We start from the raw sequence: 27,143 nt of genomic DNA, 5'->3' as shown, positions 1-27,143 counted from the left end.
CCCTTTCATTTTTTTGTGCTTAGCAAAGATCTATAATCAATAAACTTATTTAATCACTGGCTAATAATAATTATGAAGCACCAATTTCCATAAAGACTATGCATTGATAAAATGGTAAACTTCAAGTCCTATCTGAATTTGAGAGCTGACAAAATATTAGTATGGATTTTCATAAAGCAAGCCTTCTTGATATTGGGCAGGTTTTTCTAAAAAAAACCTCCATGATTTCTGCTTTGTTCTCTGTCCTTCACCTTACCTCCAGAAGATGAAGGACAATAGTTAACAATAATGGCATGTCATACAATCTCAGCACATAGGCATTATATCGTGTTTTCCCCAAAAGTAAGACCTCCTCCCAAAATAAGCCCTAGTTTTATTTTTTGGGGTGAGCCTAACATAAGCCATACACCAAAAATAAGCCGTAGTTTGGGGGTAAGGCAGATGCCTAAAAATCAAGCTAGGGTGGGGGGTGGAGCTGCCCCATGCGCTTTGCACCCGCTTACCATGGCAGCCAGGCCTCCCATGAATCGACACCTGCATGCCGGTCCACTTTTTCTGCGGTGACCCCAGGCCTGCATTTTGCTTCTAGAAAGGCCTCTGCTGCCATGAACCGAGCTACAGAGTCAATCCTCTGTCGATCTGGAGCTCCATTCTCAGCTGCAGAGGCATTTCTTTCGGCCACAAAAGTGGGCTGCTTGGGCGGGGCTGTTGGTGCCGCCACGGCAAGGTGAGACTGTGGAAAAGACATCCCCCAAAAATAAGAGCTGGCACCTTTTTGGAGACCAAAAAAAAAATAAATAAGATTGGGTCTTATTTTGGGGAAAACATGGTAGCAGTGGCATGCTGAGCTTCTCCTTACTCAGAAAGAGGTTTAGCTAACAAACATAGAGTTGCAGATTCCCCCCCCCCCAAATAACTCTTGCATATGGTTGGAGAGACAACAAGATGAAAAGAGGCCCGGAAAAGAAAAACTTATGAGAAACATTTGAAGGTACTGGGTATTTTAACCTGGAAACAGAAGACTTTATAGAGAGTTAACAGCTATGTTCCAATATCTGTAGAAGATGGGGCAAAACTATTCCAGAACGCAAAACTAGAAACAATGGATTTAAAGTACAAGAAATAGATTTTAATTGGACAACAGATAAAAACATTGTAACAGCAGGAGGTAGCTGCGGCTAGAGTGAATTCCTGCACCAGTCAGTGATTGGATTAGATTATCTTTAAGGCCGCTTCCAGTCCTTGCATTTTCTGTTTCTAAAACTGTAATTCCAACATTCTCGTTCTCAGTTTGGCCTCTTACCTGGGACTCTGGCAGGAAATGCATCTGGAGATCCTGCTCCAGCTCCACCTTCCTCCTCATCTTCTTCAAATTCTAAATCTTCCTCTTCACCAGGTGCTAAGATTTTCCTTTTTAAAAAGAGAAATTGAGTTAGATAGGAATCACCAGTATATCTGAATGTAACACTGGGAATATTTATGGCCTCCTATTCAAATATTAGAAGCTTAAAATTGAATGGCAGAATTTTTACATTCCACAAACCTGTATTTTGCAATTTTTTAATATAACTTTATTTTTTTATAGAACATAAAGACTGAGTCCTTTGGGAAAGGGCGGTATATAAATGTAATAAAATAAAATAAAATAAATAAATAAATAAATAAATAAAGACAAAAACTAACTTATATAATTGGTCAGAAAGAAGGCGAGACAGAGAAAGAATAAAGAGAAAGACAGACTAGGAGTGCAGAAAACAAACTATAGAAAAACAGTATAAAAGCAAAGTGACTTCTAACTTCTACAAAAGATATAAATAAAACTTGAAATTCAACTTTTAATATAGAGCTATAGGATTCAGTGATAGGTAAAAACTATTGATGCTTTAAAAAATGGAAATTTTGCAATTTCTGACACTGGTTCTTTCTGCATGCAATTCTTCCATACCTTGGTGGAACGGGCTGAACATCAAAAGGAAATTCTTTATTATAGGTAAGAATACTCTTTAAGACTGTAAGAAAAGACAGTAATAATTACCATCAAAATTCTGTATAATTATATAAAAAGAGTAGGGCTTAATCCTTGTAGTCACAGTAAGAAAGCAGTAAGTCCTTATTAGATTTTCCATACATTAACACGATTACTTAAATTAGCAAATGTTAAATATGAGACTTCTATATGAGCCGTAGTGGTGCAGTGGTTAGAATGCAGTGTTGCAGGTTAATTTTGCTGACTGCCAGCACTTCAATTCTGAACAGCTCCAGGTTGACTCAGCTTTCCATCCTTCCAAGGTCGGTAAAATGAGGACCCAGATTGTTGGGTGCAATATGCTGACTCTGTAAACTGCTTAGAAAGAGCTTTAAAGCAATGTGAAGTGTTATGTAAGTCCAAGTGCTACTGCTATTAAGTAAAAGTGATTAGAAAAATATTAGATGTCTGTCCTAAAAGGGTAAATTTAACTTAGTCAATATCTATGACTAATATTATGCAGGAACAAATTAGTTCATATGCAATTAAGAAAGTCAGAGAATTATAGTTCTCATATATACTAAGTACATTTGTATATACTAAGTATATAATGACTGTGTGTGTGTATCAAATTAAGACCATTCACCTAAAAAAACCCAAAGCTATATAATGTCACAGCAACAGTAGATATCCAATGCATCAAACACACCAAGATCAACAAGGAAGCAATTATGGTCTCCTTCGTCGTTACCACCCTCTTCACCTCGATTGACATTGACATTGACCTGGCTAAACAAATCATAAACCAACTACTCACCAAACACCATACCCACAATGCGGATGCCTTTATAGAACACTCCATGTCCACAGAAACCATGTACAGAAATGTAAAAAAGATACTATATAGATTGAGTTTCATAAAGTATAATGTAATTATTTGCAAGGGAAAGGCACTCTGTTGTATAAAACCTGAAGTTATACAGATTGGTAAAATCCATTTTTCTGGTGGGGGGTATTTCTTTAATACTTTTTCCATTGTAACTATTATACCACCATTTCTTAGTGTAATTAAAAACATGGAAATACTTACTTGATTCTAGTTTCTTCAGATCTTCCAGCTTAAATTCTTCCTGGGACTGGGTAGACTATAAGAAAAACAATATTTAACATATGCAGTTATTATTAATTGCTATATTGTAGTGAGTTACAACAGTTAAACAGTGGCAGTTTTGCAGACCTCAGGGATAAAATGTGAGACTATAAACAATTAAAAATTCCATCATAATTGAGTATAAAACATCACACACACTGTTCGCCTATTAACCTAATCAAGGGGATATCATGGTTCAGAGATCCTCAACATGAATTTGATTTGAACTGAGGAGGCATTCCAAAAGACCACCTGCCTCCAAACTTCATTTCTTTTCACTGCCCTAAAACGGGGAATGACTAGCAGCTTTTTTTCAATTAGATCAAATATACTAGGCCAAATGCAATGGAAGAATGTGGTCCTGCAGATAAACTGGTCCCATATCAGAGGCCCATAGCACCAGTATAGTGGGCTCCCACTGGGGAAGGCACAAGTTGCCTCATTGTGAACCAAGTACCACTTCCAAGTTGTCTTTAAAGGCAGTGTCACATAGAGCACATTGCAGTAGTTTTAACGGGGTGACAAGTATATGAGTCACTGTAGCAATGTCCTCCTGCCCCAGATAGGGCTACAACCGATACAACAGCCAAAACTGGGCAAAGACTTCCCTGGTTATGACTTCTGTCTGCTGTTCCAGCAGAAACCACAAGTTCAGGAGGACCCATTTAGAGGTACTACTGGAACAGATAGTGTCTTGATGGACAAAGAGTAATCCTGAATCTCAAAGTCTCCAGGAAGACAGTACTTAATTACCAGCCTGATCTGGGATAATGATGTAAAGCTGAATATCTTCAGTCCATTGATGATGCTGGATTCCAAACCATTAGATAACACATAGTGATAACTTACTATATAAATGTTAAAACGGGAGGAGGGGGGGGAGTCATCCCTATGGGATTCCACAAGAGTGCAGCCACAGACTCCTCTCCTCTCCTCCCCTTCCCACTGACTGGAATAATGTATTATGAAAGGAGCAGAATAATCGCAAAACACTGCTCCAGTTGTGCCTTTCTGGAGTTGGGATACGGTAAAAAAGATTGCCGGCGGATAACACCCAGGGGAAGGGCCTTCTCAGTGGGTGCGCCTGCCCTTTGGAACCAGCTGCCAGTGGAGCTTAGGACTGCCCCCGACCTCCGTTCATTCCGCCGGGACCTGAAGACCTGGCTCTTTGAGCTCTCTGGCCCAGGCTGAGAATTTTAATTTTAATTTTAACTGGGGTTTTTATTTGTTCAGGGATTGATATAAATTTTTTAATTGTTTCTAACTCTTGTATTTTTCGTTTTAATCACCCTGTAAACCATCCTGAGTCTTTGGGAAAGGGTGGTATATAAATATAATAAAATAAATAAAATAAAAATAAAAATAAAAATAAAATAAATAATATACAGTCAGAGCCGAAATTGTTGGCACCCCAGAAATTTTTCCAGAAAACAAGTATTTCTCACAGAAAAGTATTGCAGGAACACATGTTTTGCTATACACAGGTTTATTCCCTTTGTGTGTATTGGAACACAACAAAAAAAGGGGGGGAAGCAAATTGGACATAATGTCAAACAAAACTCCAAAAATGGGCTGGACAAAATTATTGGCACCCTTAACTTAGTATTTGGTTGCACACCCTTTGGAAAAAATAACTGAAATCAGTTGCTTCTTATAACCATCAATAAGCTTCTTACACCTCTCACCCAGAATTTTGGACCACTCTTCCTTTGCAAACTGCTCCAGGTCTCTCTTATTAGAAGGGCGCCTTTTCCCAACAGCAATTTTAAGATCTCTCCACAGGTTGTCAGGACCCACCCCAAACCATGTCTTAGGAAGACAAAACTCTTGGAGCCAATTCCAGTCCAAAAAGAAATCTTTACTACGACATGCTTGGCTGTGGGAATATAAGACAGGATCTAATATTGTTCTACAAATTGAAACCTTATAAAGAGTTCCCTGTTCAACCCCTCTTCCCTAACCCCATTTGGTCAGCCCCCCATCATTTACCTCGTGTCATCCCTTTCGTGGGAAAAGGAACTTTAGATTTTTATGGTTATTGCTCTTTCCTTACAAATTCAAAAGGAGACACAAGCCAGATACCTCCTATCCTAACCCTCCCTTTTGTTCCCCCAGTTCAAAAGGCTTCTCTGAATCTTTGAAATGCCTAAGGCAGGCTGAATCCACATTCGTTCCTTCCTCCTCGGGAGATGGAAAAATGCATGGAATAATGTTTTAAACATACATTTATGAATATGATCTAAATGGATTCTGACACAGGTGTTCAATGGGATTCAGATCTGGACTCATTGCTGGCCACTTCAGAACTCTCCAACGCTTTCTTGCCATCCATTTCTGGGTGCTTTTTGACGTATGTTTGGGGTCATTGTCCTGCTGGAAGACCCAAGATCTCGGACGCAAACCCAGCTTTCTGACACTAGGCTCTACAGTGTAACCCAAAATCCTTTGGTAATCCTCAGATTTCATGATGCCTTGCACACATTCAAGGCACCCAGTGCCAGAGGCAGCAAAACAACCCCAAAACATCATTGAACCTCCACCATATTTCACTGTAGGTACTGTGTACTTTTCTTTGTAGGCCTCATTTCGTTTTCGGTAAACAGTAGAATGATGTGCTTTACCAAAAAGCTCTATCTTGGTCTCATCTGTCCACAAGACGTTTTCCCAGAAAGATTTTGGCTTACTCAAGTACATTTTGGCAAACTGTAATCTTGCTTTTTTATGTCTCTGTGTCAGCAGTGGGGTCCTCCTGGGTCTCTTGCCATAGCGTTTCATTTCATTTAAATGTTGACGGATAGTTCGCGCTGACACTGATGCTCCGTGAGCCTGCAGGACAGCTTGCATTCCTTTGGAACTTGTTTGGGGCTGCTTATCCACCATCCGGACTATCCTGCGTTGCAGCCTTTCATCAATTTTTCTCTTCCATCCACGACCAGGGAGATTAGCTACAGTGCCATGGGTGTTCTGAACCAGCCCTCTTCTCGCACCCCTAATCAAAAGAAGAGTCTGGAAAGCGTCCAAGACCAAAAGGCTTCTGCCAAGTTTTAATTACACTGTTACAAGAATACAAGAGCTTGACTTCTCAAACGGAAAAGTTGCTTTCAGCAACCAGCCCCTCCCCAAACACTTCTTTTATAGAGAGCTCAGGGCGTGGTCTCCCTGTGCCTCCTCCCGAGGAGTCCCATAGCCTTTCTTTGTTTGTCCCTGCTCGTCTGCCTCCTGCGTCGGGCGTCCTTGAACAGGGCCAGCTGTGGGTCATCATCCTCCGCACTCTCGGGCTCACACAGCTGAGAAGAGGTTCCCAGCTGAGGACTCTGCAAAGTCTCCAAATCATCATCAGCCGGTTCGTTTCCCTCCTCCCCCACATCTGAGTCCTCCGATACATCGGACCCGGCTGTCGGACCCACAGGCTGGCCCTGAGTCACAACACTATCCCGCACCGCAGGGCCCTTCCCCCGGGTCTGCCGATCCGGATGCGGTCGGGATGGGAACTGTTCGTGAAACGCAGTCACCAACGCAGGGGCATGAACGGCGGTCGCGTCTTCCCATGTGAAGTCCTCCGGCCCGTACCCTTTCCACTCGATCAGGTACTGGAAGCGACCTTTCAGCCAGCGGGAATCCCTGATGCTGGCGACCTCGTACTCGGGGGTGCTGTCGCCATCACGAGGTCCTGATGGGGGAGGTTCCGCTTGGCGAAGTGGACAAGCCGGTTGTTCGGGGACCAACAAGGACCGATGGAAGACGGGGTGCACGCGCAGGGAACGTGGCAGAGTTAAACGATAGGCGACCGGGTTGATGACGGCCTCGACTGGGAACGGTCCAAGGTAACGGTGGTCCAGCTTCCTCGCCGGCCGAGTGGATGGTAGGTTCCTGGTGGACAGCCAGACCCGATCCCCCACCGATAATGGAGGCGTATCCCTTCTCGACCGATCGGCGAACCTCTTGTAGTCGGCCTTGGCCTTCTCCAGCTGCCGTCGCACCAACCGATGGATCGCCTGTAACTCCGCCATGAATTCGTTCGCTGCCGGCTCCGGTGAGTCCACGGGAGAAAGGGGGAAAAACCGAGGGTGATAACCCACATTGGCCAAGAACGGTGTCATCTGCGTGGAGGTGTGCTGCGAGTTGTTAAAGGCAAACTCGGCTATGGCCAAATAGTCCACCCAATTGTCCTGCTGCAGGTTAACGTAGCAGCGCAGATACTGCTCCAAAATGCCGATGACCTTCTCGGTACCCCCGTCGGTCTGAGGATGATGCGCGGACGAGAGGCAAACCTTAATGTCCAACGCCCGCATCAACTCCTGCCAGAAGCGGGCTGTAAACTGGGCCCCCCTATCGGAGACGACTCTATCGGGAAGGCCGTGCAGCCGGAACACCTGTTGGATGAACATGCGACTAGTGGCGCGAGCTGACGGTAAGCCGCGACAGGGGATGAAGTGCGCCATCTTGGTCAACATGTCCACCACCACAAACACTGTCGTGAAGCCGGAGGATGGGGGTAGATCCATCAGAAAGTCCATGGACACAGCCCCCCAGGGTCTCTTGGGCGTTGGCAAAGGCTGCAGTAAACCAGGCGGGGCCCCTGTCGCTGACTTGGCCTGCCTGCATGGGACGCAGGAGGTGACATAAGACTGGACATCGTGTCGGACTCGGGGCCACCAGAATGTACGGGAGACCAGGTTCAGAGTCTTGAACAGGCCAAAATGCCCCGCAGCCGGGTTATCATGACATTGGCTGAGGACGAGTCCCCTGAGTGGCCCTCCTGGAACATAGAGCCGGTCACGATAATACAGGAGTCCATCCGTGACCGACCAAGGCGAATCTGGCCCCACCTCTTCCTTCCGCTGAGCCACCCACGCCTCCTGCTGCTGCGCCTCCCGGATCCGAGCCCGTATATCCACCGGCTCCCGCACCGCAGCAAAAGACTCGACGGGGATCACGGTCCTGGGCGGAAGCTTGTCTTCCACTCGGGTGTACTCGGGCTTCCTGGACAGAGCATCCGCTCTCTGGTTGTGCCCGCTTGGTATGTACCGCACCCGGAAGTCAAACCTCGCAAAGAAGAGGGACCACCGGATCTGGCGTTGGTTCAAATTCCGAGCGGTCTGCAGGCTTTCCAGATTCTTGTGGTCCGTCCGGACCTCGATTTGATGCCGCGCCCCCTCCAGATGATGCCTCCAAGCCTCGAACGCCGCCTTGATGGCCAGCAGCTCCTTCTCCCAGATGGTATAGTTGCGCTCCGACGGATTCAATTTCCGTGAGTGATACGCGCAAGGGAAAAGGGTACCGTTGGGCGTCGCTGCCTGGAGTAACACGGCCCCAATGGCAATGTCGGAGGCGTCCGCCTCCACGACAAACGGCCGTTGCGGGTCAGGATGCTTCAAGATGGGCTCCTTCATGAAGGCGTCCTTCAAAGCTTGGAACGCCTGTTGTTCGGGGGCGTTCCACTGGAACCGAGTCTTCTTCTGCAGGAGCCGGGTGAGGGGGGCTGTCAAGGCAGCAAAGCCAGGGATGAATGTCCGATAGTAGTTGGCAAATCCAAGAAGTCGCTGAATATCCTTCACGCGACGCGGGGGTTGCCAACTCTGCAACGACTCAACTTTACTCGGTTCCATGGCGATGCCCTCAGGAGAAATGCGGTGACCCAAGAAATCAATGGTCACCTGGTAGAACTGGCACTTCTCCAACTTGGCAAACAGCCGATGTTTCCGGAGGCGCTGCAGGACCTGACGGAGATGCTGATGATGCGCTTCACGCGACGGGGAGTAAATCAGGATGTCGTCCAGGTAAATCACAACAAACTGGTCCAACAGATCCCGAAAGATGTCATTCATAAAATGCTGAAACACAGCGGGGGCGTTGGTCAGGCCAAACGGCATCACCGTGTACTCGAAATGTCCATAGCGAGTACCAAACGCCGTCTTCCACTCATCACCCGGCCGAACCCTGACGAGGTTGTAAGCTCCACGCAGGTCCAGTTTCGTGAAGATCTTAGCCTCCCGGAGTCGGTCCAAGAGCTCGGGGATGAGGGGCAGCGGGTAGCGGTTACGCACCATGATAGCGTTGAGTTTCCGGTAGTCACAGCAAAGCCGTAACTCGCCCGACTTCTTTTTGACGAAGAGCACGGGCGCAGACACTGGCGAGGACGAGGGCCGGATGAAACCACGAGCCAAGTTCTTCGTCAGGAAGTCCCGCAATGCAGCCAACTCGGGCTCCGACATGGAGTACAAACGCCCCACTGGGAGAGGCGCATCAGGGACTAGGTCAATGGAGCAGTCGTAGGGCCTGTGCGGGGGTAATTGGTCCGCCTCTGACTCGCTGAACACGTCAGCAAAGTCGGACAGTTCGGGAGGCAAGGAAACCCCTGGGGAACCCTCCACCTGGCCGGCACAGATATGGCGGGTGTGGTCCACGCACTGCAAACTTGGGAAGGTGACCAAGTTCTGAGACCAATAGATCTGTGGATCATGCGCCCGGAGCCACGCCAGTCCCAAGACCACGGGGAAGTGCAGATCCGAAGTGACGTAGAACTGAATGGCCTCCACATGGGTACTGATGGCCATACACACGGGTTGCGTGGCGGCCGTGATAGGCCCGGACAGGAGCACTCGACCATCGATGGTCTCCACAAGCATGGGCGGATCCACTGGACACTGGGGAACAGCCCATTTGGCCACAAAGGCCGAATCCATAAAGTTAGTGGTAGCCCCAGAGTCAATTAAGGCATGGACCGGAATCCCCTCTGGCTTGCCAGGAAGGATCAGTCGTGCCTCCAAAATCAAATGCCGTGGAGGTTCACAGGCACCGGCGGAACAACGTCGCTCGGTGTGGATGTTGTGGGTCGCCCGATCTTTCACACCGTCTAGATCGGGCTCGGGCCGTTTCCCGATAGCAAAGCAGGGGACTTTCTCGGGGCAGGCTTGGTCACTGACGCCCGCTGACGCTTCTTCGGGCAAGAAGCAGCCAAATGTCCAGGGTCCCCACAGTAAAAACACAACCCCTCTGATCGTCGTCTGTCCATTTCCGTCACCGATAGACGGGACCTGGCGGCACCCAGCTCCATTGGCTCCTCCCTCTGGACTGGGGGCTCACGCACAACAGGGGCGGCAGGGGTCTGTGGGGTGGCACGGCGACTCTTACGCTGCTGCAGCCGGGCATCGATCCGCAGACAAAGATGGATCAGCCCATTCAGGTCTGAGGGAATGTCCACGCGGGCCAGCTCATCCAACATCTCCTCTGACAAGCCATCCTGAAAGGCATCCACGAGCGCAGCCTCATTCCAGGCGGAATCCTGGCTAAGCAGCCGGAAATCGCTGATATAGGCCTGTAGAGGGCGCTGACCCTGCCTCAAAGCTTTCAGGCGTCGGGTGGCCGTCTGCGCCTTAATCGGGTCCTCGTACATGAGGCGCATATGGTCACAAAACCCCCCAAAGTTATCCAACAAAGGGCTAGGCTGTGCCAACAGAGGCGTGCCCCAACGAGCTGCATCTCCCGACAGAAGGCTCAATACGAATCCCACCTTATCTCGGTCAGTGGGGAAATCAGCTGCTCTCACGCTGATATAAAGCTGGCATTGTCCCAGGAAGGCAGGAAACAGTTCTGGTTTACCAGCAAATTTATCCGGCATAGCTATCTGACATTTCCTCCTGGGTGGGGGGGGCAGCATGTACCTGAGCCTGCAGTTGTGCCACCTGAGTGGCCAGCAAGGTGAGTTGCTGGTTGAGCTGGTCATTCTCGGCAAGAAGCTGCTCCATCGTAGTATTAAGGGGTGGGTGGCTGAAAGCAAACTGTTCTGAACCAGCCCTCTTCTCGCACCCCTAATCAAAAGAAGAGTCTGGAAAGCGTCCAAGACCAAAAGGCTTCTGCCAAGTTTTAATTACACTGTTACAAGAATACAAGAGCTTGACTTCTCAAACGGAAAAGTTGCTTTCAGCAACCAGCCCCTCCCCAAACACTTCTTTTATAGAGAGCTCAGGGCGTGGTCTCCCTGTGCCTCCTCCCGAGGAGTCCCATAGCCTTTCTTTGTTTGTCCCTGCTCGTCTGCCTCCTGCGTCGGGCGTCCTTGAACAGGGCCAGCTGTGGGTCATCATCCTCCGCACTCTCGGGCTCACACAGCTGAGAAGAGGTTCCCGGCTGAGGACTCTGCAAAGTCTCCAAATCATCATCAGCCGGTTCGTTTCCCTCCTCCCCCACATCTGAGTCCTCCGATACATCGGACCCGGCTGTCGGACCCACAGGCTGGCCCTGAGTCACAACACTATCCCGCACCGCAGGGCCCTTTCCCCGGGTCTGCCGATCCGGATGCGGTCGGGATGGGAACTGTTCGTGAAACGCAGTCACCAACGCAGGGGCATGAACGGCGGTCGCGTCTTCCCATGTGAAGTCCTCCGGCCCGTACCCTTTCCACTCGATCAGGTACTGGAAGCGACCTTTCAGCCAGCGGGAATCCCTGATGCTGGCGACCTCGTACTCGGGGGTGCTGTCGCCATCACGAGGTCCTGATGGGGGAGGTTCCGCTTGGCGAAGTGGACAAGCCGGTTGTTCGGGGACCAACAAGGACCGATGGAAGACGGGGTGCACGCGCAGGGAACGTGGCAGAGTTAAACGATAGGCGACCGGGTTGATGACGGCCTCGACTGGGAACGGTCCAAGGTAACGGTGGTCCAGCTTCCTCGCCGGCCGAGTGGATGGTAGGTTCCTGGTGGACAGCCAGACCCGATCCCCCACCGATAATGGAGGCGTATCCCTTCTCGACCGATCGGCGAACCTCTTGTAGTCGGCCTTGGCCTTCTCCAGCTTTACCAAAAAGCTCTATCTTGGTCTCATCTGTCCACAAGACGTTTTCCCAGAAAGATTTTGGCTTACTCAAGTACATTTTGGCAAACTGTAATCTTGCTTTTTTATGTCTCTGTGTCAGCAGTGGGGTCCTCCTGGGTCTCTTGCCATAGCGTTTCATTTCATTTAAATGTTGACGGATAGTTCGCGCTGACACTGATGCTCCGTGAGCCTGCAGGACAGCTTGCATTCCTTTGGAACTTGTTTGGGGCTGCTTATCCACCATCCGGACTATCCTGCGTTGCAGCCTTTCATCAATTTTTCTCTTCCATCCACGACCAGGGAGATTAGCTACAGTGCCATGGGTGTTCTGAACCAGCCCTCTTCTCGCACCCCTAATCAAAAGAAGAGTCTGGAAAGCGTCCAAGACCAAAAGGCTTCTGCCAAGTTTTAATTACACTGTTACAAGAATACAAGAGCTTGACTTCTCAAACGGAAAAGTTGCTTTCAGCAACCAGCCCCTCCCCAAACACTTCTTTTATAGAGAGCTCAGGGCGTGGTCTCCCTGTGCCTCCTCCCGAGGAGTCCCATAGCCTTTCTTTGTTTGTCCCTGCTCGTCTGCCTCCTGCGTCGGGCGTCCTTGAACAGGGCCAGCTGTGGGTCATCATCCTCCGCACTCTCGGGCTCACACAGCTGAGAAGAGGTTCCCGGCTGAGGACTCTGCAAAGTCTCCAAATCATCATCAGCCGGTTCGTTTCCCTCCTCCCCCACATCTGAGTCCTCCGATACATCGGACCCGGCTGTCGGACCCACAGGCTGGCCCTGAGTCACAACAATGGGTTGCAAACTTCTTGATAATGTTGCGCACTGTGGACAAAGGCAAATCTAGATCTCTGGAGATGGACTTGTAACCTTTAGATTGTTGATATTTGTCCACAATTTTGGTTCTCAAGTCATCAGACAGTTCTCGTCTCCTCTTTCTGTTGTCCATGCTTAGTGTGGCACACACAGACACACAATGCAAAGACTAAGTGAACTTCTCTCCTTTTTATCTGCTTTCAGGTGTGATTTTTATATTGCCCACACCTGTTACTTGCCCCAGGTGAGTTTAAAGGAGCATCACATGCTTGAAACAATCTTGTTTATCCACAATTTTGAAAGGGTGCCAATAATTTTGTCCAGCCCATTTTTGAAGTTTTGTTTGACATTATGTCCAATTTGCTTTTTTCCTCCCTTTTTTGTTGTGTTCCAATACACACAAAGGGAATAAACCTGTGTATAGCAAAACATGAGTTCCTGCAATACTTTTCTGTGAGAAATACTTGATTTTCTGGAAAAATTTCTGGGGTGCCAACAATTTTGGCCATGACTGTATGTTGGGATATGGTAATATCTCCCTCTCTCTCTGTCTACCTATCTAATATATCTATATATCTATATCTATATCTATATCTATATCTATCTATCTATCTATCTATCTATCTATCTATCTATCTATCTATCTATCTATCTATCTATCTATCTATCTATCTATCTATCTGATGGATGGATGAATGAATGAATGAAAGGAAAAATGAAGCCAGATTTCATATTCATTTTTGACCAGCTTCTTGGTAACAAAAAACAACAACATTTGGTAACAAAAAAAACCCATTATTCTCTGGTGCAGGGGTAGGCAACCTCAGCTGTTTTATGACTCGTGCACTTCAACTCCCAGAGTCATAAAACAGCCGAGACTGCCTACCCCTGCTCTGGTGGATACAACTGAGAACAGTATTTTTGTGAATATTACGACTTGATAGAAGATGGGAAGAAGATAACCATTATAAACTTTCAAGTTGTTTGAATGAAAAGATTAGAGAAACCAGTATAAACTAGCATTTTATATTGTTCCAAAGTCAAGTTCTTTTTAAAGATTCATATTATAAACCAATGTTTAATTTTTCTATTCTCTTGGACCCAGACACTGTAATAAATCACACACAACAGAAAGATGAGTGAGACTAGAATACATGCCCGAGTCAGATTTTTTTACAAAGAGTGTTTTTAAGCTTTTAATATTTAATGAAATCCATAAAGAAACCAGAAAACAGAATTATACCTGCAAAGCTGCACTCCTGAGTTCCAAGCATGTTGCAATCTTAGCTAAAGTTTTCTGCAACACAGGAAAGACAGATTAATTTGATGCTGTTGTATTAATATTTTTATATGAAAAGTAAACAAAAATAACTGTTAACGATATATGCTGAGGGAGCAGCAACTCAATAGGTAGAACAGAAACAAGAAAACCAAGTCCTTGACATAGCGTCTCGAGGCAGCAAACAGAAAAATCAAAAGTGCACACCCAAAAGCTGCTTGTTACATTAAGGTTTCCTATGGGTTCCCATACACAGGCATAAATACGTTCATTTTTTTAATGCAACTTCAGCACTGCGATATAAAAGATCTGGAAACAGAATGCCATTATGGAGACATACATATTCATACATTACTGCGAATCTATATATACAAAAGCAGAAACTCTCATTTATTGTACAGTAAGGATGAAGATACTATTTTTCCTCTATCATATTCTCACCTGCATATCCCTTACAATGAAGCAGAGGTAAATGAGCTTTCAGCCCACTGTCCTTTTCCAGTTTAGCAAGTATGCTTAAGAGATTGTATGTTCGCCTTTTTTAAAAAAATTACTGCTCCTTGAATTTGGCAAATACCCTTTGTTGTGAACCAGAAAGTTTTAGGATATATTAAAAGGCACTTGGGAGTTGAAGAATGAAAGTATTCTGAACAGATTTTCTTGAATGTTTTAGAGATAATTTTTTAAAGTAAAAGCCTCTTCTGAATTGTGGCAAGATACCAAAAAGTATTATTCACAACTGTTTCTCAGGAACCGCACCCAACACAAATATTAAAAAAATTAAAACACTACAGCTAGACTTGGCTACAGTAATGTTTTTCTAAGTGATCCTATCCCCAACAAGGCACTTTACTGTTCACCAATAAAAATATCTCATTAAACACATCAAATTAACAAAGTGAATCTTTATACCCACTTTATATTTTTCAAAAAAAAAAACCTTAAAAATTCCTTGATCACTAGATTTGTTAGCCATCACCAAACAAACACATTTCTCATTTCATGCAGAATTTTGTAGCTCCAATGAAATTCTATCTTTTCAGAAACTTAAATAAGTTTTTAAGAATAATCTTCTAAAATAAAAATATTTTCTATACTTTCTATTTTTATGATTTCATATGGCCAGAAAAAGAAAAAAAACTTTTTTCAGGTGCCAAAAACACAAGGTGTCAAAATTTAGCATGGAAAAAGGAAGGAAAGAAGGAAGGAAGGAAGGAAGGAAGGAAGGAAGGAAGGAAGGAAGGAAGGAAGGAAGGAAGAGGAAGGAGAGAGAGAGAGAGAGAGAGAGAGAGAGAGACAGAGAGAGGGAGAGAGAGAGATATCATAAAATTATCCAAATGTCAGAAGTTTTGCTACTCTAAAGAATAAGGAGCATTTCCTGGTCAACCCAACATATACATCAGAGATTACATCTTAACATTAACACAAGAGCTATTGCCTCCAACTATTTCATAAAACAACTCCCATTCCCCCTAAGAACAAATCCATGCCTTTGTAGGATGTACTTTGGCAAGGCAGGGAAATCCTCTTCCCTATGCCTCATCATATACTTTTTACATGAAGGATTCATTACTTAATGGCAGAGATCCAACAAAGCCTGAGAATAAGTAAAAGGCATTTTCCATCCATGTTACAGAGAATGGGGAAGAGGGGAGAAAAGAATGTCCACCTTCCAGCTGCAGCTTCCCAATCAATAATGTCCTCAAAGCCTCCAAATTCACAGGTTTAGATTTGGGTGGAGTAGGAGTTCATAGGATGAAGAACAGGCCTGAGTAAAATTCCACCAGTAATTTTTAATATTTATCAGAGCAATCTGATTAATGGCAAAACTCAACCACAATTGAAGAGGCAGAATTTTAACTCTCTCTTTATTCTCGAACAGCCTAACGTAAGAGGAATAGCGTAGCAGAATGTGGCAGCCTGTGGTTGAAAGAAAGATGCTTTTGAGAAAAAAAGCTGGTGTTGAATTCCTGATGGAAGAAACCTGTGGAGAAGAAGTATAGTGTTTCTGGTAACCTGTCCTCTGAAATATTTGGCTTTGAGCTTTCAGGACAAGAAACCAGACTGCTCTTCTTTAAAAAGTGTAATAATCCAGCAAAAGTGATATATCTCTTTGTTAAATTGATATAGAACAGGTATTTCAGAACACAGTTGTCCGCATTATAATTCCCCCCACCACACACACACATATTCACATTTAACTATGCTAATGTATTATCTAATGTAGTGGAGGCATGTATAACTAGTATACAGGAAAAAAATGTTTAATAAGATAAACATGTATACTCTATTATGATAACTTTCTTAGATAATTTATATTACATATAAATGCAATATGATAGGTATTGTTTCTTAGCAAGCTATTTTATTTCTTTAAAGAACTGAAGTATTAAGTTTGCTATCTGAACTTGGTGTATACAGATCAGTGCTACACGACCCCAGCTCTTGTAAACCATAGCCCAGACAAGCAAATTATCTCAATGACTGCAAGAAAGAGATTAAAAATGCCTTCTAAAAATAGATTCACCATGAAATGAACATACACCATCGTGTACCTTTTGATCTTCTGAGAATTCTGAATTGTTGGGCTGAGATTGTGCCTCTTTCTGTAGATGTCTTGCTAATCTGGAGAGAGATAAAGAAAACAAATAATTTAAGGGCTTTAAGGAGTCTCTAATTATAAAAGTACACTCAATGAGATATAAATTGAATAGTACGTTAAGCAAATTACAGGCAGAATGTACTTTGTGATCCCAAGAAGCCTATAAAATAAAAAAGATATATAAACCAACGTATCTATTTTCTACAAGAGTTTTAATCTTTAGCGATCTAATAGCCCTTTTGTTTATGCATGGAGAATGGAGCATATTCATTCATATTGACTATGAGGGAGATTCTGCCCTGGCAACCTTGCCTCCTTGCCCTCACCCCAAAGTAAAAATAAATAAACTACTGCAACCTATGACAAACCAAATTTTCCACATCTTCTCCAATTCTCTCAAAATAAACAAAAATAAAACAAAACCCAAAAACACCAGCATTTTTATAGCATCCACTCTCTTTGTAAATCTGTATCACATTTACATCTTCTATAAATTTAAATCCATCCCATAATATTTTAAAAAGGACAATTTTCTGCATTAAAGGTATGTAGAGAATTCAGGGGTGTCAAACTGCCGGCCTGCAGGCTGGACGCGTCATCCGGACGCCATGCCCACCCCATTGCCTGCAATGGCAAAATAGTCCCGATATGTCTTGCGATGTCATGCGACGCCGCAAGTTTGACATGTCTGATCACTAGTGTCAAACTCGCCACGTCACGTGACTTGTCGCGAAGTATCGTGACTCTTTTTGCATTGCCGGCAATGGGGTGGGCGCAGCTTCGGTATGATGAAACCGGTCCACGGGCCGGCAGTTTGAACCCTTGATATAGATGATCAAATCAACAATAATGCTTTCATTATTTTATAGAGAAACTGCTTCCCCCCAATCTATGCATCTATGTGATATTGGTACAACACTTCCAAGGGAACAAATAATACTATACAACACATTTGTAACTTTGTAATAGTATTCTTTCATGTAACAGGCAATGCTGACCCTAGATTGCTTTATACAGAGTTGCCAGAAACACATCTGGATAAGTAAATAAATATCTATACTTCCAGACTTTCCAAGTCATTTACTCCCAATATCAACAAATTGCATTATCCAAAAAAATCTCTGCCTCTTCCAAACTGAAACCTTTACAAATGTATTCAGATACCTGAAAAACTACTGGGTGAGAGGAATAGGAAGCAACCAGTGGCATGACTAGATGTGATCTTTCAAACCTAATATTTAACATGCATAGACTGGGTTGTTTGAGATTCACCAAAACACTAAAACAAATATAACTTCAGCCCCTTACCTGAAGCTTAATAGTATCTTAATATATAAAAATATATTTGCTACATAAAAACTGATAGATAAGTTGAAGTAATTTTTCTCTTACGAGATCCACGTAAGAGCAACACACATCACATATCCTTTTACATTTGGCTTTCCAGCTGATCTCCCTTAGTGCAAAGAGTGAAGCAGTGCATCCCATTGATTTCAACAGAATTTGCTTCTAAATATACATTTGGCATAAACATCTTAAGGTAATCTAGAGTTTTGTGCTTTCTTCAAGAACTATATAAGCAAGAATTCAATCTATTCTGAGGGGTTTTAGGGCACTTTTCCTTTTTCATCATATAGTTAACCATTTTATTTCCCTATTGCCACTTGTTTGATGCATCAGTGAAGTAATCTCTATTTGCTTGCCTCCTGGAATAAGCTTCATCTCTCCACGTTTTCAAGACTAGAAAAAAACAAAGATTGATATCCATTAGCTAATCACAAAGAACCACTTTGGTGTAGTGGTTGAGAAATCAGGCTAGAAACCGGTTGATCATGAGGCACAAAATCAGCTACATCACTTTGGTCACTCTTTCATCCCTAGGAAGTAGGCAAATAGCAAGCTACCTCTGAAAAATCTTGCCACAAAAACTGCAATAACTAATCCAGGCAGCCAGCAGGAGTCAAGACTAACCTGACTTTACACACACACAAACAATAACCACAGACAAATATTCACTTGTTTGTATGTTCAATTACTTTAATACCCAGTAATGAGACTTTCAACAGTTACATGTATTACGACCATCCAAACAGAACATCAATAAAGACAATATTTCATAAAATATAGCTATCCACCATTATTGAAATTTACTAACATGAGTTTTATACATGCAGAACAATGAATTATATGATGTTTTGGCCAAATGACATTATTGCTTTACATCTTTCACAATCCTCTATAACAGGGCTTTTCAACCAGTGATATGGGTACCACCTGTGGTACTTTGGCACCTGGCAGGTGGTACACGACCATCCTAGAAAAGTGGTAGTGGGGAGGGGAATGAGCTGAACCGGTGGCAGCACCGCACAAACCTGAGCGAGAGATGGCCGGAGCTGCAGGGCTGTCAGGGCTCAGTGGAAGCGCCAGGATCAGTGCTTTTTCAGGGCTGTCAGGGTTCAGCGGAAGCGCCAGGATCAGCGCTTTTTCAGGGCTGTCAGGGCTCAGCGGAAGCACCAGGATCAGTGCTTTTTCAGGGCTGTCAGGGCTCAGCGGAAGCGCCAGGATCAGTGCTTTTTCAGGGCTGTCAGGGTTCAGCGGAAGCGCCAGGATCAGTGCTTTTTCAGGGCTGTCAGGGTTCAGTGGAAGTGCCAGGATCAGTGCTTTTTCAGGGCTGTCAGGGCTCAGCGGAAGCGCCAGGATCAGTGCTTTTTCAGGGCTGTCAGGGCTCAGCGGAAGCGCCAGGATCAGTGCTTTTTCAGGGCTGTCAGGGTTCAGCGGAAGCGCCAGGATCAGCGCCAGGCTCTAGCTTGCTGAGCCCAGAAGAAGCACCGATCAGCTGGAATGATGCAGCATCTCCAGGGTCTTCAGATTCATATTTATGACGGGCACAGTGTCCCAGGGTCATGTGAAGTGACCAAAACCTGCTGCAACCACTCAGCAGAGTGAGGGAAATAAAAACTAAACACCCCCCTCCCACCCCGGCTGCCAATCCTCAACAGAAATGCTCACAACAATGAAAACCTTGGACAGGAGGAAGAGCGCCGCCGGGCGGGCAGGCAGGTGTCTTGCTTGGCTGTGGCTTGAGGGGCACTTTTTTCAGTGCCATTGTAACTTTGAACAGTCACTAAGCGAACTGTTGTTAAGTACTTCATCACTTTTTTCCTTTTTTGGGGGGTTATCCAAGTTTTTGACACCTTGCTAGGCGACTGGTGATACTCGGATGTTGCCATATCCTAAAAGTGGTACAATGCGTGAAAAGGTTGAAAAGCCCTGCTCTGTAACACAAATGGATGGCATAACAGAAAAGCTGATGAAGACTTCTCTAAAGACAGAGATTTGAAAAACTACTGCTACAGTATTCCATGTTGACCATAGGGAATTCCTAAATTTTATCTTAATATTCCTTCTAAACTTCATGTGTAGCAAGAAAGGTAACTGGTAGGATTAATACTAAAGTTATAGGTCAAGAAGACCCATAACAATAATGACATACTTTATAATTATAACAAATAATTGTCTGCTGCTTACTGACATCACTCTAGGCAGCTTACAATAAATGACAAAGAACACAATACGCTTTAAATGTCCCAACAAGCTCAGAATACTAAACGATGGGAAACTAGTTGATAAGTCACCAGGTATATTTAGGGAATAAACTCATATCACAGTAACTACTTTATGCAGATAAAATAAATGAAGGAAGAATAGAAAGAACTTAGAAAAATCCTGTTAGGTAACAGACCATAATTATTTCAGTTACTGTATACACAGTAATCTACACAAACACAAGTTATAAAAGTATCCAGGAAACATGAATATTTGTTATTCACATTAGTTTCTGAGCTGCCTCTAAACAAGAGATAAAATATTGCAGAAGATGCTGGGATATACTAAAACTATCTTTTAGTCACATAGATAATTATGATTTCAATAAAATAGCATTACTTTGCTAGTACAACATGCCTTTAAGGTAATAATAAAATGTGCTTCTTGAAGAAATTACACACCTGGTTTACACCAATGCCGACAGATATTGTAAACCAGAAAGAAAGAAAAAAGCAGCCAATTCAGGTTGCCAAACCCAATTCCATATTCAATGCAATACATTTTGCATAATCGGAAATGATCTCTATTCAACACATTTATTAGTAGACAGTACTAGAAATAGAGACACTTTGTTTTCAGATAAACTTAGAAATAAAAATACATTTTTCAAAAAATGGATTTTAAATAGTAAACATTTTTGTCCTCAATGATAACACAGAAAATGCAATATGAATATAAAATCTTAACAAGTTTAAGGAAGTTGACAAAGTACAGAATAAGTAAACTTAAGAGTTCTCTAAACGAGGTGTTTCCATTAGCAGCTGGCCTAAAGAACTGAAGCCAACGAGGGAGAATTCAGTGGCTTCTACTCTTCTAAGGAAGTGACCATCTCAATTTCTGTTTGTATCCTCTAACTTCAAGAACAGGCACTCAGGATTCCAAACACCATCTTTAAAATAGCAATAGTAGTTAGTGATCACTTAATTTTGAACATAAAAATGAACAATTGGGAAAAAATATAATTTTGAGAAAGAAAACTTGTCCTCCTTCCATAATACATTTTTAATACAGAAATTTCCACAGAGAATAGGATATCCATACACACTTTTATCAATTTCAAGTATATTTTATTGCATTTAGACCGCAGTATCATTCCCACTAAGCAAGTAACCCTTTCAATTTCAATGGGATCCACTTCTGAGTAGTTAGGGGAAAAAATCCTATAAAGATATAAAATGCAATACTATGTAATGTAAACGTGCCTTAATTTTATTTGAACATTTACAGTTATACCAAAAAGTTTTTAAAAATAAACAGCAAGCAACGGGCAGCCAAGAAACAGATTTTTAGTGCCTAATAGCTGCATAATGGGGGGGGGGAGAATCTTATCCAAAGTGTTCTTAATCATTTCAATTTAGACATTTTCTCCATAAACTCAGTCATGAAAAAACATATCTATGTATAGAAAGCAAAAATTATTTTTTTCAGAAATTATTTTCAATTTTCTTATACAGAAAACTCTCTGGCCTAATAGAAAAATGTTTGAGTTATAGATTGACAGTATTCAAGTGTTGTAATATTTTAATATTATAGAATGTTGCACTTGTAATTCTAAGGGAGATGTTAATACAAACATGTTAAATGTGTATTTCAATCATATATCAATTATACAGAAATTTGGGAAAAAAATCAGAAAATGTGCTTTAGAGTATGAACGTAATGCTAGTCTGCAACACTTTACAGCAGGGGTGTCTTTTCTTGGGATTGTAGTTATACTCTGCACCTGCTACACGATCACAGAAAATAATGCACCTACTTTAAAGAACTGCAGGAAGACGCTACAGTCATACTCCATAAACATTCCAAATATTTTGTGGAACCAAATCTGAAGCACTGTCACCCATTTTTTCATCATGTTTTCAAAAAATGTTATAAACTTTTCCACTAAAAAAAGTCCCCCTTCCTCCCCAAACTCTACTTAGTTAGCAAACCTTGAGAAAAATCACTGATCTTTTTTTTTAAGATGTGAAATTGATGCTGAAAGATGGCAATTTGTGCACGGCCATACAATGAATCAAACTGCAAAAGTGTAACTTGGAGCTAGCTTAAACTCCAGATCTGCCCACTTGATCGCACTTCTTGGAAATGGCTAGATTTACAACTTCAAGCTTATCATTTCCAAATTTCACTTTTCTTTCACAAATGTGTATATCATATCAACTAAAACTAATTTTGAAAATAGTTTTGCGTGAAGTTCAGAGGAAAATGATCTTATGCTCACATTTAAGTTACTTATAGTGAAACTGTTGAGGGTCCTAGCATCGTATTCAACGAGGTAGTCCTCAATTGCACTACATCCACATGGAAAGAAGTAAGCAATTGGGTACCACAAGGTTGTGTCTTAGGCTCAGTACTCTTCAATATCTTCATCAATGACTTAGATGAGGGAATTGAAGGAGAACTCATCAAATTTGCAGATGTCACTAAACTGGTAGGAGTAGCCAACACCCCAGAAGACAAACTCAGGATCCCAAAAGATCTTGACAAACTTGAACAATGGGTCCTATTCAATGAAATGAGTTTCAATGTGGAGAAAAGCAAAGTTTTACATTTAGGCAGGAAAAATCAAAGGTACAACTACAAATTGGGCAAGTCCTGGCTTAAAAACAGTAACTGTGAGAGGGACCTTGGAGTCCTAGTGGACGATCACTTAACCATGAGCCAGCAGTGTGCAGCAGCAGCCAAAAAAGCTAATACAATCCTGGGTTGTATAAACAGAGACATAAAATCAAGATCATGTGAGGTATTAGTACCGCTTTATAAAACCCTAGTGAGACCACACCTGGAATACTGCAGCCAATTTTGGTCACCATATCACAAAAAAGATGTTGAGAGTTTGGAAAAAAATTCAGAAAAAAGCAACTAAGATGATTAAAGGCCTGGAAACTAAAACATACGAAGAACGGCTGCAGGACTTGGGTTTGGCTAGTCCAGGGGTGTCAAACTGCCAGCCCGTGGACCAGTTTCATCATACCGAAGCTGCGCCCACCCCATTGCTGGCAATGCAAGAAGAGTCGCAATATGTCACGACACATCACGTGATGTGGCAAGTTTGACACCCGTGGGCTAGTCTAAAGAAAAGACATGATAGCAGTATTCCAGCATTTGAGGGGCTGCCACCAAGAAGATGGGGCCACAGTTATTCACCAAAGTACCAGAGGGCAGGAGAAGAAACAATGGTTGCAAACTGATCAAAGAGAGAAGCAACCTGGAATTATGGAGAAACTTCCTGACAGTAAAGACTAACTAACCAGTGGAATAACTTGCCCCCAGAAATTGTGGGCCCTCCATCACGGGAGATTTTTAAAAAGAAGCTAGACAGTCACTTGTCTGAGATGGTATATATTTTGGGGACTTTATTTAATTAATTGTTTTTAATCTGATTTTAATTTTTGTATGTTTGTTTTAATCTTCCCTGTACACTGCCCTGAGTCCTCCGGGAATAGGGCGGTATATAAATTTAATAAAATAAATAAATAAAAATATAGGTTCTCTTGCTTGAGCAGGGGGCTGGACTACAAGGCCTTCAAGGTCATTTCCAGCTCTGTTCTATTCAAACTATTCAATCATAACTAGGCTTTCTAAGGACACAGCCTTTAATAATAATGAGAATTGTTATTTTTACTGTTTGGACCAGTCTCTTTTTTTCACTTAAGAAAATGTTGAGAAGTAAGGGAGGAAAAAACAGTTAAATAACACTAGCTCAATCATTAAAACTACAAAAATCGCTGGAAATTATGCATAATTTGCAGTTTTGCACAAAAACTTCTTGTCACCTATCTTTACCATAACATTAAGTTTTATATTAAATCTATATAAATATGACATCAAATACATCTATCGTCATAGACATATTATATTGTTATTAATGTGCTAACTGGTAAGGTACTCTTCGACTTACAACAGTTCATTTAGTGACTTTCAAAGTTACAATGGCACTGAAAAAAGTGAGTTATGACCATTTTTCACACTTACGACCATTGCGGCATCCCCATGGCCATGTGATGCTTGGCAACTGACTCATATTTATGACTGCAGTGTGCCAGGCTCATGTGATCATCTTTTGCAACCTTCTGACAAGCAAAGTCAATGTGGAAACCAGATTCATTTTACAACTGTGTTACTAACTTAACTGCAGTGATTTACTTAACCAATGTGGCAAGGATTGTAAAATGGGGCAAAATTAACAAATGTCTCATTTAGCAACAAAAATTTGGGGCTCAATTACGGTCGTAAGTTGAGGACTACCTATGTTTCTTCTGTTTTTATATTGAAAACTACTTATTTGCCATCTTTTTTCAGAAAAAGCATGCAAATTAACATGTGATCTCTAAGCTCACCTTTATAAAACAATAGTGTCACTCTTTGATAAGGCAATATAGTTTAAGAAAATGTAATGGGCACCATACTTTAAATCTAAATATCTATAGATGCTAAGTATCAGATGTGATAATGGCCAGCAGTTACAAGCAGTTTAAAAGGGATTGGATAAATTCAGATACAGCTTTCAATGACTACTAGCTGATGCAAATACCACTAAAATAAAAATGCTTTAAATTCCAGTTAGAGATCAACAATAAAAAAGAGAGATTACTAACTGGCTGATTAGCCATATTATGAAACTATAAAATGGAAGCCTAGGCCTTGATCCGTAAAGCTCTTAGAAATGCATACAATTATAGATCAAGACTTCAAAATGTTGCACATTCCAACTGGATGGGCAAGGGAAATGCTATAAACATTTAAGCATTCAGTAACCTCCCTCCCAATGTAATCTTTCAACAGTTTAATTAAAGCAACAAATGACATTTTTGATTCCTAACTGCTCAGGTTAATCTATAAAAGTTAAATATAAATGTCTGATCTTTTATTAGACACATACAATATAATTTTACAATTCTGAACCAACAGGCTATAAGTGCACTTGCTAAGCTCTAGTCAGAAGTAGATATCATGATGTTGTAGCATAACATATGTTAGTCTTGGAGGTCTTGGAATAGCTTAATAGCAAACAAAAAATAGTATACAAGTTCTCCTTAACTGCAATTTAGGGAGGGACACTTTCGTGTTGGGAATAAAATTAATTTGTATATTCTGAAAGCAAAAAAAGTTAATGGATATCAACTACTCAATATGATATACAATTGTCAGAAGCCAAAGAAATGTTAATTTCCTCTCAAGAGCCAAGTTCAGAAATTTCTCTCAGCTAGATTCCTTCCCCAGCCAGGAGGTTTCTGAAGCCATGGGAGTTTTCAAAAGCAACAATTGGCCAGACAATATATTAATTGCTTCCTAACAAGCTATTAATATTACAAAATATCCTCTTGTGGCAGTTCAATAAAAAAATTAGCCAAGTACTATATGGAAACCTAGCTGGTTTATGAGGAATGGACTAGAGCTGCCAAATACACAATTTTAAATCCTTAAAAGAGAAGCAATCAATCCACAAAAACTCTTTTTTTTTCCCATTTCGACTACCGGTACATTATACACCCGGTAGTGCAAGTGATGACCCTGAAAAAGAATCCCACGGTTCAGATGAATGATCTAGAAACAACAGGTGGCTTCCAAGGCCAAAACTTCCCTTAGATATCCCAAAGCTGCCCAACCTAAAAAAAAAAAAACGTTCAGAGCTTGGGTGGGGAGGGGGGAGCCGCATATACATTAGCGGAATCATTTTGTTGGCATTTTATCTTTTTTTTTACAAAAAGAAAAACCCCAATACATTTCCAAGCACCAATCTTATGCAGATCGACAGCAAGAGCCTCAGCATCTTATATTAGTGCAGGTTCGCATCCCACCAGGCTCAAGGTTGACTCAGCCTTCCATCCTTCCGAGGTAGGTAAAATGAGGACCCAGATTGTTGGGGGCAATTAAGCTGACTTTGTAATAATGCCGCTTGGGGGGGGTGTGTGAAAGCCCTAATAAGCAGGCATATACATAGAATGAAGGCTACTGCTAAGCTTGTAAGCCGCCCTGAGTCTTCGGAGAAGGGCGGGATATAAATGGAATTTAAAAAAAAATATATTTAGACACAGGCACGGGGCAGTGGTGGAAGCGACGCTGGCCAGGAGGGCTTCCCCAATTCTGTAGCCTCGACCGCCAGAGCCCCCTCTTCGTCCCCTAGACCAGGGGTCGGCAACCTCGGCTCTTTTATGACTCGTGGACTTCAACTCCCAGAATTCCTGAGCCAGCAGAGCTGGCTCAGGAATTCTGGGAGTTGAAGTCCACGAGTCATAAAAGAGCCGAGGTTGCCGACCCCTGCCCTAGACCCTTCGCGCCAGACAAAGCCTCCTTAGCGGCAAAGTATTTACGACCAGAGAGACCCCTGGCATAACCTCCTCTCCCCTTGGCCGTCTTCTTGAAGCAGCCCTTCGCCCCTGGTCGCCTGCAGCTGCCCTTCGCCCCACCCAGAGGCTTTGTAGCGCCTGCCTGCCCTCCGGGTCACCCCCTTGGGGCTCCGCCCAGCCCCGCGGGTGCCTGAACCCCAACTTCTCGCCCCACCCGGAGGCTCTGCCCTTCCCGCGGCAGCTCCCTTTCAGCCAGCCCGACCCTTTGAAGCCGCTGCCGCCGCCGCCGCCGACCACCCCCCCCCACTCACATCTGATACTCGTCGATCGCTTCCACCAGCTGCCCCCAGGAGTCGAAGTCGGTCCCTTTTCGGAAGCTGGCGCCCCAGCGCTGCAGAAGGCTCCGAGTCGCTTCCGACATGGTCCCAGCTGCTAGGGCTCCATCTTCCTCCGCGCTGGCGCCGCGGAACGGGGGCCGGGGGAGCGAGGAGAGAAGGGCTCTCGCCGGGCAACGGCCGCTCGCTCCAGCCCAGCAACGCCACCGCCGCTCACTCCCCGACCAAGCCCATTTGCTCTCTCATCCAAACCTGGCAGTGGCTTCTAAACGAGTCCCGCCCACCAGC

At 43.4% G+C, this 27,143-nt stretch overlaps 1 protein-coding gene across 3 annotated transcripts in view; it reads right to left on the bottom strand.

Annotated features, from left to right (window-relative positions):
* The window catches only part of AIDA (axin interactor, dorsalization associated), a 33,640-nt gene extending 6,513 nt beyond the window's left edge, over nucleotides 1-27,127 (bottom strand). The window contains exons 1-6 of one of the 3 annotated variants that reach the window (XM_083355990.1): nucleotides 26,832-27,127; nucleotides 16,578-16,647; nucleotides 13,987-14,040; nucleotides 3,057-3,111; nucleotides 1,946-2,009; nucleotides 1,304-1,410 (exon numbers count right to left, since the gene is read on the bottom strand). In XM_083355990.1, coding sequence (XP_083212116.1) covers nucleotides 1,304-1,410; nucleotides 1,946-2,009; nucleotides 3,057-3,111; nucleotides 13,987-14,040; nucleotides 16,578-16,647; nucleotides 26,832-26,941 — 460 coding nt within the window. In that variant the 5' untranslated portion in view covers nucleotides 26,942-27,127. The remainder of the gene's footprint in view (nucleotides 1-1,303; nucleotides 1,411-1,945; nucleotides 2,010-3,056; nucleotides 3,112-13,986; nucleotides 14,041-16,577; nucleotides 16,648-26,831) is intronic. The other 2 variants (XM_083355992.1, XM_083355991.1) reach the window with 2 other exon arrangements.
* Nucleotides 27,128-27,143: the final 16 nt, after the last annotated feature.

This window comes from Vipera ursinii, assembly GCF_947247035.1.
Source record: "Vipera ursinii genome assembly, chromosome: 1".
In the NCBI taxonomy this organism is placed as follows: Eukaryota; Metazoa; Chordata; class Lepidosauria; order Squamata; family Viperidae; genus Vipera; species Vipera ursinii.
The sequence above is the reverse complement of the archived record's forward strand: the minus strand, read 5'-3'. Positions and strand labels throughout refer to the sequence as shown.